Source organism: Bubalus bubalis, chromosome 2 (assembly GCF_019923935.1).
Source record: "Bubalus bubalis isolate 160015118507 breed Murrah chromosome 2, NDDB_SH_1, whole genome shotgun sequence".
In the NCBI taxonomy this organism is placed as follows: domain Eukaryota; kingdom Metazoa; phylum Chordata; class Mammalia; order Artiodactyla; family Bovidae; genus Bubalus; species Bubalus bubalis.
In genome coordinates, this window is record NC_059158.1 from 70,100,650 (window position 1) to 70,116,446 (window position 15,797).

Below are 15,797 nucleotides of genomic sequence, written 5' to 3' on the forward strand. Positions count from 1 at the left end.
TCCAGAGATGGGAGTGTGAGCCTTGTTCTGATGCTTGGGTCCAGGGAGATTGCAAATATGGCGGCAGCTGTAGTGTTGCATTCCCTGGAGCCTGAGATTCAAGCTAATGCGGTAGAGGTGGATAAGACAGTAGAAACGCAAACAGCTATTGCTAATTGTCTTGCTACTGTGAAGTCAGAGCCAATTTGACTCTGGGAAGTATGGACTCTAGTCAGAGCAAGGCAGTAACTTGAATTGAATAGAACCCTTTACAGGTCACTATATTCATTTATCCTTGGTATATTGAAGTCACCCACATTCATCAATTAAGTCTCCTGAGCACGCTCCTGTGTTTTGTTATCACAAATATAGCAAGTGGTGCTGCCCTAGAGTCCTTCAGCCCTAAATAAAGTAATCCATAGAGTGATCTAATACTTGTGCTGAACTTCTGTTTCAAAATGTACCTGTAAATCGGGCTCCATTCAGCATATAGTGCATGATTGTGATTTAATGAACCAGAGAAGTTCATCTCTATTGATGTGTTGACAAGTGCATTATCCTTTCTAGGTAATATAGATAATTTTTAGAGAGTGTATATTGTTTCTGTTATCTCATTGCTATTAATAAGAGAAATATCTGTAAACATGTATCCTTTCTTGGTGGGTCAGTAATACTACCTCATATGAAGAGCAGCATTATTAAATATAAAATTCTGAAATATTTTAGACCATTTTTAGATTAAATTGATATATATTAAACTGTAATGGGAAAGTAGAGAGCAATATCTATCTTTCCTACACATATGCATGCATATATGCCAATATTTATTGCTAAGGCTGCAATATATTCTTTATTTCTGAAGGTTGAAATGTCCATTCAGAAAATCAGCACAATACTTTCCAATGCAATGGATGTCGGTTCCAGCCTTTCTGAATCAGAGAAGATTTTGAGTAAATATCTGGAACTAGATAAACAAGCTAAGGTAAATAAAATGAGAGTTATTATTATAGTTATGATTTTGTGAATATAATTTCTTTTCAGTAGCTATAAAACTTAATCCTAGCTCCCTTAAGGGCTGCGATTCTAAATTAGTATTATGGCAAATAATGAAACTCCGACTAGTAAATACAAATAAAAAAACTCCTACTAGTATGTGCATCTAAATTACTTATATGTGCATTTATTAGGGTGTTTGAGCTCACAGAAACTCAGCATTATAGCCTGGTATTAGACAGTCATTTGGCCCTCTTTCCTTGCCTGGGAAATGTTAGCAGCTCCTTCTGGGGGTTCCAGAGGAGGCAGGGAGAGTGCTTCTCTAAGGCTATTTGTAATTTTCTGCTAGAGTAAGTTGCAAAAGAAAATTACCAAAAGCAACATGCATTGATGCAGATTCCAGGAGGTTAAAAAAAAATCTTGTTTGCACACCCAGTGTTTAGAGACAGAAGATGCTCCCTCCTCTGTCTGAAATTTTCTCTAGCATCCTTTCACCCCTTTCGCATGGCACTTGGGTTCAAATATTCCTGCATAAAGTCCCCGCCTGCCCCAGCAGGTGGTTAGGAAGGTGGAACAAGTACCATGTCTGCAGGAAAACGGCCTCGCTATTCCATCATTTCTTTTTTTTTATTTATTTTTATTTTTTTTTCATAATCAACTGTATAATTTTTTTTTTTATTTTTTTAATTTTATTTTATTTTTAAACTTTACATAATTGTATTAGTTTTGCCAAATATCAAAATGAATCCGCCACAGATATACATGTGTTCCCCATCCTGAACCCTCCTCCCTCCTCCCTCCCCATTCCATCCCTCTGGGTCGTCCCAGTGCACCAGCCCCAAGCATCCAGTATCGTGCATCGAACCTGGACTGGCAACTCGTTTCATACATGATATTTTACATGTTTCAATGCCATTCTCCCAAATCTTCCCACCCTCTCCCTCTTTTTTTTTAATTTAATGTTTATTTTATGTTGGGGTATTATTGATTTACAATTTTGTGTTAGTTCTTGCTATACAGCAAAGTGCTATACGTGTGTGTGTGTGTGTGTATATATACATACACACATTCTTTTTCAGATTCTTTTCTCATATAGGTTATTACAGAATATTGAGTAGCATTCCCTGTGTATACAGTAGGTCCTTGTTGATTATCTATTTTATATATGGTAGTGTATATAAAAGTGTATATGTCAATCCCAATCTCCTAATTTATCCAAGTCTCCTTCACAAATAGCATCCCCACCCAAAACTCACAGATGAACCAATATTTAAGAGGGTGTTTTTAATTCATTATTTTTTTAGAAAAAACTTTTAAAATTCATTATTTAAAACGTCTAAAATGAAATACATGCCTGAAGTCAATTTCATTTTTTTTATTTTAAAAATATGAGCAAAAAGGAGGACATTTTATGGGGAGAAACTCCTCCATTTCCTTTTTCCCAGAGTAATCCGTGGGAGCAGCGCTTGTAAATGAAAGTTACCTTTGGTTAGTGGAGCATTTGGGAAGTGTATTAAATACAAGTGCAGGAGCAGTCCCTCCTGGTTGTAAATGAGGGTGTAGCTTCTCTCTTTCATGTTTGCTTGGATCCTAGCCTGGTCTCACAGTCTATGGCAATCATGTATGTAGTGCTTACCTCCTCATCCATTGACTCAGTGGTTAAATTTCATGTGCCAGAAATTACACTCAAGAGAAATCATATGAGAGCCACCCTAGGCAAGTCATATTCACTGACTCTTTAGATTATTCAGACCTCATCTGTACCGTATTCCCTACATGCATATATATGGAATTTAGAAACATGGTAACAATGACCCTATATGTGAGATAGCAAAAGAGACACAGATATAAAGAACAGACATTTGGACTCTGTGGGAGAAGGTGAGGGTGGGATGATGTAAGAGAATAACATTGTAATATGTATATTGCTGCTGCTGCTGCTGCTAAGTCAAATTCAGTCGTGTCCGACTCTGTGTGATCCCATAGACAGCAGCCCACCAGGCTCCCCCGTCCCTGGGATTCTCCAGGCAAGAACACTGGAGTGGGTTGCCATTTCCTTCTCCAATGCATGAAAGTGAAAAGTGAAAGTGAAGTCCCTCAGTTGTGTCCGACTCCTAGCGGCCCCATGGACTGCAGCCCACCAGGCCCCTCCGTCCATGGGATTTTCCAGGCAAGAACACTGGAGTGGGTTGCCATTTCCTTCTCCAATGCATGAAAGTGAAAAGTGAAAGTGAAGTCACTCAGTCGTGTCCAGCTGTTCATGACCGCATGGACTACAGCCTACCAGGCTCCTCTGTCCATGGGATTTTCCAGGCAAGAGTACTGGAGTGGGGTGCCATCACCTTCTCCGAATATGCATATTACCAGATGTGAAATAGATCACTAGTCCAGGTTCGATGCATGAGACAGGGCGCTCAGTGCCGGTGCACTGGGAGGACCTTGAGGGATGGGATGCAGAGGGAGGTGGGAGGGGGGTTCAGGATGGGGAACACATATACACCCATGGCTGATTCATGTGAATGTATGGCAAAAACTACTACAATATTGTAAAGTAATTAGCCTCCAAATAAAATAAATTAATTAGTTAAAAAATAAAAACTCATAAATGGAGATTTTTAAGGAGACTGAATAATTAACATGGAATTTTTTAAAATTAAAAAATGAGTAAACAGTTTCTATAAATTATCATCTCTTATACAATAAAATTGAGTACTTTCTAGAGCTATTGGTAAATTTCACAAAGCAATTATCATGTATAATTATTTTAATTATTTAAAAAATGCCTGTTTTATAACCTTTCATACTAAACAAACTTTGTCCTATCTCTACACACAAAAAAAGAATGTTCTAAATAAGAAGTATAGCTAATAGACTGAAAGAGTAATCGAGATGGTTTTCATTTAGTAGTGCCTTTTCTTGAATTTTGAAATGTGTGCCTTTTTTATTGAGGAGAGTTTTGGTACAAGTTCAATTAATAATCGTAATAGATGGCTGAACCGAAGGTAATGGAATGTGAGTGTTCACGATTCCCCTGTCAGCCGCTGACCCCCTGTGCTCGGCTTTCGTAGGAGACATCACATGAATTAGAAGCAGCTGCAAAACTCTTGACAGAGAAACATGATTTTGAACTTGATGAACTGGCATCGCTTTCTTCTAAAGCTAAATGGCTAGAGGAAGAATTAAACATATTTGGCCAAAGCATCAACTCCAGGTCACGAGTCCTGCAAACTTACGTGGCATTTCTAAAGTCATCGGAGGAGGTACAGAACCTATGGGCTGACCTCTTTGGCAACACGACAAAGAGGCTGTGTTGAAACACTTTTTACTATGGCCTGCCATTATTTACAATATTCTAAACATAAAACAAAATTATTTAAAAATCAGTCATTTTCTATTTTGAAGTAAGTCATCAATCTCTTCAAAATACCTAAGCAATGTGTGTGATTTGTTTGAAGTACACAGAATTGGAAATTATGGTCTGTTGAGTCTAGTCTCAGATCTGTCTTGTTTAATGCTTCTTAATAAGTTTCCTCTGAGAGCTTCTTAGGAAGCATTATTTTGACTGGTTTGTATTAAATAATCTGTAAAATTTCCTCTGGTAGACTAGCATTCCATCTCTCAAAGGTCCCAGCTTCTCGACGGTGGCATCAGTGATAGAAAAGTAATTAGCCTCCAGGTAAAATAAATTTATATTGAAAAGAAAACAAAAGACAAAAAAAAAAAAAAGAAAAGTGCTGGAGTCCCACCTCTTAACTCTGGTCCCAGTATACCCATGCTCCGTTGCTCAGTCGTGTCCAACTCTTTGTGGCCCCATGGACTGTAGTCTGCCAGGCTCCTCTGTCCATGGGATTTCCTGGTCAAGAATACTGGACCGGGTTTCCATTTGCTCCTCTGGGGGATCTTCCCAACCCAGGGGTCAAACCCGTGTCTTTTGGTTGGCAAGCAGAATCTTTGCCACTGAACCACCAGGGGAGCACCAGTGTGTACTCTCCTTTCAGGGAGAAGGCTGCTGCTTCAGTGGCAGGTAGAGCTCTGCAAAATCTGCTCAGGGGTGAAGTCACCAAAGGCAAGTAGCCTTCTCCTCCGGTCCCCTCACCACACTCACCCATGATCCTGTCTGCCCTCTTTGCCTCTTGCCTACTCTCGTTCTACAATAGTCTGAGTTCTCGCCATCTGAAGGAGGGCTGTGCCCAGGCCTTGGAAATCTCAGGGAACCACTGTCTCCTTTTCCACATCTTTCTTTATCCCGGATTTTTTTTTTTTCAATTTTCTTAACCTTGAACTCTCAGGATTTGGCAGAAGTGCTACAGCTGACAGGTTGTTCTGTTGATGAACATTTTCTCCAAACTTGCAATGGTGGAGAAGGTACAAAGAAGTACTTGCTCTGCATCTTCATTGCCAAAAATGTACCTTCTTAGTTTCTAGCTCAGCACTTGCTTCCACTGGCCATTCTGGCCTCTGGGGCCAGGGACTTGGTGATTAGGGCTGAAACCTCAGCTTTACAGACAGCACTTTCACAGAAGGACTCCCTGTCCTTTCATCTGCCTGGCTTTCACTCTATTTTCTCACCTGGCAGAGGCTCCTGTCCTCACCCTGGCAGGGCTTTCAGTCTGTCCAGCCTCCTCTCCCTTGGGCTTTCCTTCTTTCCTCACCAGCTTATTCAATTCCATTATACTCCCCCTACCCTCGCTTCCCTGGCTTCCACCGTAACTCTGCCAATTCCCAATTCTAAATCAATCCAACACTCTGTTTACTCTGCTTCTCTTTCCAAGCTTCCAGACGCTCCTGTGGAAAATCAAACAATTGTGCTGATTGGTGCTGTTACAAATTCAAGGGTCTTTTTCCTCAGCTGAGCACCCCTCCCCCGCTACCATATGCCTTCCAGTTGCTGCCCATTCAGTAGTGACGCTCAAGCTTCTTACCACAGTTTCCATTCCTAAATCTGCACCCTTACCTTGTATGTGACTGAAAAAAAAAAGAGTCCATTGAGCCAAATTGCCTTGTCTTCTATCAGCTTCCAAACCCATGGAGATATCCTCTCTTCCTCCACTGTCACCAATAAAGTGGGGTTTCCGCATGTGTCCCCCCATAACCAGCCCTCAGTACCTCCCTGTCTGCTCCCGAATCCTTCAGAATGTAGCTTCAGCATCCATTCTTGAATTTTGAAAATCTGCTTCTTATGTTTCTTCCCTCTCTTTCGTCTACAGTTCTCCCCGAGCAGTCCTGCCCTCACTACGGCTGCCACTCTATAGTCTTCTTTCCTTTCACATCTGGACTCATGGGATGGGAAGATGACGTTTCTTTCCTCTTCTTGTTGATCCTCTCCAATCCTCATCCCACTGCCACTTAGTTTATCCTTGGTTCAGCCTTGCCTTTTACCAACTCTTCACTCCATTGAAAACACTCTTATAAGCTTATTACTTGCTAGTTGACAGATGATATGGTGTATTTTCAGTCTTTATTCCACTTGATCTCTCTGCCATATTTGTTTAACCCAGTTACTCATACTTACCTCCTTTGACTTTATAAAGAAAAACAGATTTAATGAGGTATAATTTACATACCATAAAATTGCCTATTTTAGGATGTAGTGATTTTTAGTATTTATTTATAAAATTGTGCAAACATCAGTGCACTCCAGTTTTGGTATGTTTCCACCACCCCAAAAAGAGCCTATAAATACTTTTTGTCAGTCCTGGTTGCCAATCTCCCAGCCTCAGGCAAGCACTAATCTGCTTTCTGTTCCTATCAGTTCACTTCAGTTCAGTCACTCAGTCGTGTCCGATAGATTTGCCTTATTTGGATATTTCACATAACTGGGATAATCATCCTGTTTGCTTCTTTATCTGTTACTTCCTTTTCTTGATTCAATTCTCTGTTCCTGAAGTGTGGTGGGTCACAGACTTCTTGCCTGTGCTCTCTCTTTTGTGCATTCTACACACTCTCCCTACAAAAATCACCCCCAACCAACACACCTTTCGTTTTCAATGCATCAGTAACCCCAAAATTGGTTCTTCAGCCCCAACTCTTTTGAGCTCCAGGCCAATATTTTCAACTTCCAATTATACTAACTACCCACTGGTATTCTGTAGCCTCCTTAAAACTCAACAAAACAGAACTGGTTATCTTTTCTTCAAACGTGTTTCCTTCTGTATTTTGGCATTGGATTAATGAACCCACCATCTTTCAGAAGTCCTGTGTAGAAGTTCAAAGTCTGTTCTAATCCCTCTGTTAATGAGCACTTATTTGTATCAATACCTGAACTTTTAATTCCTGATTTTGTTTCATCCTTATAATATCCCTATATGTATTCACTATTATCCTCACTTTACAAATGAGAGAAATTGAAGCTCTGGGAAGTTAGACAGAACAGGTAGTAAACATCAGAGCTGAGGTTTAACCCCCAGTCTCCTCCCTTTTGTTTTTCCATATTCTGAAGGCCATGCTATCCCATATCTGTCTTTAGAGACGACCTATGAGATTTCTGAATTCCCCTCTTTGTACCAGCACCTCCTCAGTGCAGGTCCTCATTATCCTTGCTCAGGTTAAAGAAATTGTATCTGCCTGTTCTCTCTGCCTTCTGTAATTCTCCCCTTCGTGCCTTTCAAAAAACGATCATTCTAAAGCACATCTGATCATGTTACCTCCTAAAATTCAGGTAATATGACAAATATAATTTGTGACGCAAATTATAACTTTTACTCTCAAATGGATAATGTATTAAAGTTGATTATTAATTCACTTTAAAAAGAAAGTAGTCCATATTCAAGGGAATTCCTGTAATGACATCATGCTTACTTACATTCAAGGAGGTTTATTTCTGAGCAGTTAGGAAAGGAGGATGACTTAAAGTTTAGGTTTTGAGAATTTCACATAACTGACAGCCCATCAGATTGGCACCCCAGCCTGTAGCGCACAATGCCACTGAAGTACTGATGGTCGTCATGCTGATTTTGAGTCACTGTGAGAGCTGTCAGTTGTTTCAAGCTTACGAGAATGTGTCACATCATGTTGAGTAGAGTACCAAACATGTGGAAACCGGCTGGCTGGCTTTATCCCAACCCAATGATCATGCTTGCATCTTAACACTCAGCATGTGCTATCTGGACTTCACCCACACCGAGATCATTTATCCTGCTCTTAACCAGCCCATGTTTCACACTTGTACCTTCACACTCATTATTCCTTCCATCTGGAGCCCCCTTCTCCTGTTCGCTGCCACCCTGGACAATCTGAAAGACACAGATCAAGTGTTACTTCCATTGTGCTTTCCGGTTTCTTTAGATAGAGCTGGTGGTCCCTCCTCAGTGTGCCCAGAACATGGTGTGCATACTTGCCTTCGTGGTATAATAATTTGCTTATGGTTCTCTTTCTCCCAGAATTATCTTTGGGAGCCCAGGGAGATAGATGCTTAGTTCTTACTATGAAATCTTGGGAGACCCCCTGGAGGAGGTAGCATTTTAACTATCTCATGAAGGATAAGTAGGAGTTGAAAACTAAGAAAAGATCATTCTGGGCTGAGGAAATAAGCATCAGCAAAACAGAGGCATGAATAAATGGAATATGGGGAAAGAAGAGAGAAGTTCTGTGAGTGCCCTTTGCAGCGCTCATTAAATGAAGAACGATGTTAAAATCTTTAAAATATAGTGACTAACCACTGCTGAAATTCCGTACCTTCTTTAGATGGCTTTCAGTAGGTATGAACTCTTCGAGTCTTGTCCTGTTGGCTGTTAAACTGAAAGAAAGTGAAAGTTGCTCAGTCATGTCAGACTCTTTGCAATCCCACTGGCTGTGGCCCACCAGGCTCCTCTGTCCATAGAATTCTCCAGGCCAGAACACTGGAATGGGTAGCTATTCCCTTATCCAGGAGATCTTCCCAACCCAGGGATTAAACCCAGGTCTCCTGCATTGCAGGCAGATTCTTTACCATCTGAGCCACCAGGGAAGCCCATTGGCTATTAAGTATTATTCAAAATGCTTAAAAAATTGTGTCCAAATTTTTCTACTACTTCTATAATACCCGGTTTTGTGTTAATCTATAGTTCTACAGGCACATTTGATTTTATATAAACTCTGTCCAAAGACACTGATTTAAAATAATCTAGTACTGCTTACATTGGTTAGCCAATGAGAAAATATAATTCTAGGGAGGTGAAGTAACCTCAATAACATTTTCTCATGGAGGCAGTTTAATATTAATACATGTACAGAAAACTCATAATTATTAGTACTCTTTTGTTCTGGCTTATCACTGAGGAGAAGCAAGTCGTGATTTACTGATTATGAATAATTTTTTCACTGATTTACATTTCCTTTTAATTTGTAATCCTTGATTTTATATGTTTATCTTTCTTCTGAATTATAAAACTCAGCTCTAAAATGAAACCACATTGGTCTTTGACATAAATTGTCCCCAGTTGCAAAGCGTACACATGTACAGAACATAAATATGATTTTGGCTACAGTAACTAGGTCTTCTGGATAATAAACTTGTCAGCTCAATTTACTACCCAGTGGTAGTCAGTCTGGTCTGTCAACAACCTAAATAGATTTGTGTCTTTTCAGTAAGTTGACAGTACTTAATAATTATTTAAAGAATTCTGAAATGTAGGTTCCAAGTAAATTCTTATATAGGCTTTCACTGGAATCTAGTATTTTTCCCTTTAAAAATGTTTTGAAGTGTTCTTAACTTTCATTTATATTCTCTCTCTTTTTTTCAGGTAGAGAAGCAATGTCAGGGCCTAAAGGAGTTTTACCAAACTGATATCCTACGAAAGGAGGAGGGCGGTGCTGAAGCCAAGCATTGGTCTGACTCAGTGGAGAAGCAGTGGCAGCTATTTTTAAAGAGGAGTTTTTTAACGCATGACCTTGGGCTCGAGTTCCTTAATTTAATAAATATGGTAAGAACGACAGTAAATGAATCCTTCTTCAAGGATTACTTGTCAAAGTCAAGATCGTAAATTCAAAATTTCAACCGTCATTCAGCCAGGCTGGTTTAGGAAGTTCTTCCTAGCTTCATTCACCGCGAATAGTCCTGAAGCCCAGCATGTTTGTGCTTCTTTGGTCCTAGACCCCTTGTGAGTTTATCATGTGAAGGCTATTATATCTGTTAAGAAGAAAGAAGGACAATACTCTGAATGAAACATTGTTATTATTACACAGAGTCCTCAGAGGTTCACCCCAAAGTTCTGAGTTATGTTGAGAGCATGCAACAAGATTCTTACAAGATTTCCAGAGGCTGAAGATAACATATAGGATGAATCTTCATTTTGAAGAATATCTTATAACACCAGATTTTCATAGTGAAGCCCCATTGTACTTAGAAATGTACCCTAATTTTAGTTGTTAAGTTAGATTTGTAAAGTATACTAGAATACTTATATCAACTTCAGGCCCATTCACGACAGAACTCTTATTCTTAAAAGATGGTTAATCCACCTCTCCTTCAATACCTCAAGTATCTTCCTGTTAAAACAGTTTGTTTTATGTTACAAAATGCCAGCTTCTAGAAAGGTTTGTTTCTTTTTTTTTTTAATGTTAAGTTGAATGTCTCTTCATATCTGATTCTAACCCTCTATAGATCCACAGAGAAGAAAAATGTATTCATATTTCATCCCTCTTACACTCAAAAAATTTTCAAACCTGGAAAACAGTGGCAAAGTCTAATTTGAGTCTTCTCCAGCTAACTAGATATAAATCCTTTCTATTATTTAAGAGGTAGCTTTATTTTTTTCTTTATCCTAATCCTCCCTCCCAGAATTGTCCATGACCTATCAAAACCATTCATAATATGTAACCAAAAAGTAATGCAACACTTCAACACAAAGTGGACATCATTCTTTACCAATGAGAACTAAGATTAGACTAGTGCTTATAGCAATAATTTTACTTTATTGGTTCATATTAAGCTTGTGATGAAAGAAAACTGTAATCATATCACATTTTTTTTACTGCAATTCCTGCCAAGATGGGTCTTTCCCATTTTATATCCTTGTCACCTATTTATCTGTTTCATACAAATGTGAGCTTTTATATTTATTCCTTCTTTATATCACTTTGTTAGTTTTAACTCATGATTGCATCTTGTTAAACTAATTTTGTGCCTACTATCTACTACATTAGCCATCTCTCCTGGGTTTAATGTCATATATTAATAAGTAAGCCTCCCACGGCTGCAATTAGATCTTTTATAAAAGTGTCTGAGGGGCAGGTTGATACTCCAATCCATTAAGCAGTCAGTTGATAAACCAGTCTTTGAAACAATCATTGACACTCCCAGTAGTACTTTATTTTAACCAGCATTTCACAGTCTTTTTCTCAAGCCTCTATTGAAAGATGCTGCTAAAAGGAAGGTCTATCTACCCAGTATCCTATCAATTGTGTACTATAATTTGGCAAAAACTAGGTTGACTCCTGGTGATCTAAGGGTTCTTTCCGAAGTGCTCACAATCTGCTTGATCAGTGATGATTTTATTGCCCTGGTTTTCAGGATAAAGCCTATTGATCAGTAAATCGCATAGTCCAGCCTTTCCCCCATCTGAAAATCAGGGCATTTTTCTTTCTCTAATTTCCTAGCCCTTCTCCCATTTTCTGTAGATTTGCAAAGATGGCTGACATCTGCAGTTTTCTCAGAACTCTGACATGTGATGAATCTCAATCTGGAGCCCAGATTCATTTGAAACAGTCTCTAACTATTCTCATCTACTTTGAGCTACAATTTCTTATCTTGGTTGTTTCAAACTTCGTTGTTTAAAGACCATTCTTCTTAAACCTATATGGAGACAAAATATGCAATAAATAATTCTAATTCATCTAGCACTATCCTTAAGCATCAGTGAGGACCTGTTGAGTATTTTACCTATGTTCTTATATTTACTATAAAAAATGTTATTTTTTACTTGGAACATTTAGAACATATATTATCTGTCTATATCCATCTTTAAGATTTTTACTTTTTTCAGTATATTGTTATGTGTATTTCTTCACTGTGTACTTCTCTAATTTGCACTTAAAAAGAAATTTACATGTTTGCAAACTGCACTTTTCTTGGTCTAGCCTTTTTTGTACTATCTTCCTTTTGAGAAATTATATGTTTCAGTTCTGGAATTTCTAGTTGGTTCTATTTTTACTACGTTATATTGCCAGCAAAAATCTCTCTTGTATCCTCTCTTTCTCCATCTTTCTTGTGCTTTCATGACCATATTAATTATGGATATTTTAAAGTGTTTGTCAGCGAAGTCTAACATCTGGATCTGGAATTGTTTCTATTATCTACCTTTTCTCTTGTTTCTGGTTGTGCCATCCTGTCTTGGGATGATGAGTGAATATCTATTGAATGCTGGGCATTATGTATAAAAAATTGTGATTCCAGATGGTGTTATGTTTTTTCCCTAGGTAGGTATTGGTGGAAGATCACTTAAGCCAATCAGGAGCTGGTGAAGTTGAGTCTGGACTATAGTTCTGTCAAGGCTCCATCTATTCTGATGACCGTGGGCTCTCATTGTTTTCAAGTTGGAGCTTGGTACATTCTCTGAGTTCTGTCCGCCAGCAGGTCTCTAGCTTGAGGAGTCTTGCTGCTGCTGCTAAGTCATTTCAGTCGTGTCCAACTCTGTGTGACCCCAGAGACGGCAGCCCACTAGGCTCCCCCGTCCCTGGGATTCTCCAGGCAAGAACACTTTGGGGGACTGCTAAAAACCTCCACTCTGCTTTTCAGAGGCATTTGCTTGAGTTTTCTAATCTACTGCCCTGCCCTGTTCAGCCCCAGTATTTTGTCAGTGTTCTAAGATAAATATCAGCTGTGTGCTTGAACCCCCCCACCTCCACCAGTGTCTGTCAAAAGCTCTATTGGTTTCTCTATTGTTCCCCAGTAAAGCTTCATGATCGGCTTTACTGAGTGCACAGAATTGGGAAAAGGCCCTGGCTGCAGTAAGAGAGTTCACCACTCTCAGATTCATCCTTCCCTGGAGTCTTGGCCTCTTTAGTTCTTTTGGATTTTAAATAGATGCCTTCTGCACTTATTCCAGCTTTTCTAGTTGCTCTAGGTAGAAGCACTTCTCTGCCCCTGGCTACTCCATCCTACTCAGGAACAGAAGTCCTTTATTCCTTATTTAGAATGTTTAAGATCATATGGCCAGATTTTCATTTAAGATCTGCAGCAGGAATCCATTCAAAATTTTATTTTATATCTGTGTCTAAACTCTGATATTCAAAGGTCCATTCAGAGTTTTCAGAAATAGTGTTCATTTTACTACATAACTTGGTGGCCTTTTATCTTGACATTACAAACATGGTCACTTTAACTCAAGGTCCTTACCACTATCATGTGATAAATTACCCCTTACTGATAAGAATTAAGGTCTACATAATTCTTAATTTTATTAGTTCAGTGACATTCTGAGATAGAAAATTGTTGGTAAAGCAAGTCTAACACAATTTTTATTCTCTTCATATCTTTTGGACCATTAAGCTTTTAAACAAACATTAGTGCTGAAATGTGGTAACCAGTTTGGTGGTTAGGAAGGAAGAAGGCCAGCTGGCATTTTCTGCTGAGTGCTCTACTCTTGATTGTTGCCAAGGCTCAGATTTTTCAAGCTTGAAATGAAAAAAATTTTCAAATTCATCTAAATAACAGCAGAATGAGAAAAACTAATTTAGGGTAGAAATCTGGTAGACATCTTGATGAAAGTGCCAATTTACTAATTTATAGTGGCAAATAAAGAATGCTACCTGGGGTGCTGCCTGCCAGTTATCAAGATATCTGAAAAGCAAGATGTCAGAAGATCACTCGTTGTGTGTGAATCTACATGGAGAATGGAATATCTAGTGCCCTATTTAGACCACATGATGCCATATTTTTCAGTGACCTTATATAGAAGTATATGGATTGAGTAGTTAGTGTTTACTAACCAGACCTCAGGCAAAGTGTTTAATCTTTCCGAGTGGCCACAGTACTTACATTTGCCAAATGCATAAGCACTTTTCTTGAATCCTGGTAGCTAGGCATCAGCAAATCCTACCATAGCACTCTCTTTTCTGGGCCTCATTCAGAGCGTACACTCTTCAGATTATAGTTGTCATTGACATGCTACACATCCCAGTTTTCCATTAGATCATGTATTATGTAACATTTTTATTAATAGTTTCTTAATAATATGTTATACCCTATCTTTATTTATAGCATAGATAAAAATACGATTTACTTTAGGTATTGCTGTGGCTAATATCTTTCATAATATGTGTCTTGTTCATCACAGTTATAGAATACATCATTTTATTACTAGATTCCCAAATTCACTGGAGAAATCGCATATAGCACCTGCAGGCTTTTTTGCAATTAAATGACACTTTATAATGTCTACATTAATATAATTATGCAATATCAATATCATTTAAAATAATTTAAAAATAAGATGGCCTACCTATTATTTAAAATATCCTGTTACATATTCATGACACTATCTTCTAACTATTATCTAAAAAGTCTTTTGACTTTCAGATACACAGCTGTCATTGCCATTATAGAAATTCATGTACAGTTGCTCCTTAGAAATTCAAGGATTTCCTGAGAAGAGTTGGCCATAAAGCAGATTTTTGTTTTGCTAAACAAATATTCTTCTGCCTTTTTCAATGTTTGGACACTAAAACGGTACATGGTTTTACTCCTTGGCTCTCTTATACTTTTCCCTCTAATTGAATTTCCCATTATTTAAAACCATTGTTTAAAGGATTTCAAATCAGATAGCCAGAATATATGAAAGTTGGGAAGAGAAGTCTTGGAATTTAGATATTGTTCTTCTGGTATACAGTGTGTGTGTGTGTGTGTGTGTGTGTGTGCGCGCGCTCAGTCGTGTCTGACTCCCTGTGATCCCATGGCCTGTAGCCCACAAGACTCCTCTGTCCATGAGATTTTCCCCACAAGAATACTGGGTGAGTTGCCATTTTCTCCTCCAGGGGAATCTTCCTGACCCAGGGATTGAACTGTGTCTCCTGCATTGCCTGTATTGCAGGCAGATTCTTTACTGCTGAGCCACCAGGGTATAGAGACACAAATATAGAGATACAGTTGGCCTTCCATATCCAGGGCTTCCACATTCCTGGATTCAACCAACTTTGGATCAACACAGAACACTATCCAGAGTTGGTTGAAACCTGCAGGTATGGAAAGCCAACCATGGGACTTAAGCATCCACTGGTTTCAATGTTTAGGGCAAGTCCTGGAACCAGTACCCTCCTCCCATCCTGCCCACATGAATACCAAGGAACAACTGTATATAGATGCACATTTCAGATCTCATAAAAGGGAGTAACTTGAGGAACTTCTCACAAGAAAAACTTACAATAATTGTAGTGTATACAATGGGATACTACAAAAAGAAAAACCCAGAACAATTTTCCCCCTCATGGCCCCTAATACTGAGATATTGACATATTCCAATGTGTGTTAAAAGGTGGAATCCACTTCAAAATGTATTCATTAAAATAATCTCAGCTTCAAAATTTCTGTATCCCTGTGCTCATTCAGTCATCCTTTAAACCCTAGGGAATAAACAAATCTTAGAGGAGGGGACTGAAATGCCAGTGGAGCTGTGAACAACTAGCAAGCTCATGTCCAAGCATGTATTATGGGCTCCGAGAGCTCAGCCTGTGCACAGATCTTTCATGTCGTGGTCCATGTGCAGGTTGGAAAAGAATTTCCAGACATAAGGCAGAAGGAGAGGAAAATAAAGTTTATTAAAGTGGGAAATGCTGTTAGAACAGCAGGCTTGCTCAAGGGAGAACCAACATGAACATGGGTCCTTAGTCCATTTTTATACTCAGGGTACAAG

General features: G+C 38.8%; 1 protein-coding gene across 11 annotated transcripts in view; it reads left to right on the forward strand.

Annotated features, from left to right (window-relative positions):
* CCDC141 (coiled-coil domain containing 141) overlaps positions 1-15,797 on the forward strand; it is a 213,691-nt gene that overhangs the window by 151,527 nt on the left and 46,367 nt on the right. For 10 of the 11 annotated variants that reach the window (XM_044932914.2, XM_044932920.2, XM_044932918.2 and 7 more), the window contains 3 exons: positions 842-961; positions 4,041-4,232; positions 9,693-9,872. In XM_044932914.2, the coding sequence (XP_044788849.2) occupies positions 842-961; positions 4,041-4,232; positions 9,693-9,872 (492 nt within the window). The remainder of the gene's footprint in view (positions 1-841; positions 962-4,040; positions 4,233-9,692; positions 9,873-15,797) is intronic. The other variant, XM_044932926.2, reaches the window with a different exon arrangement.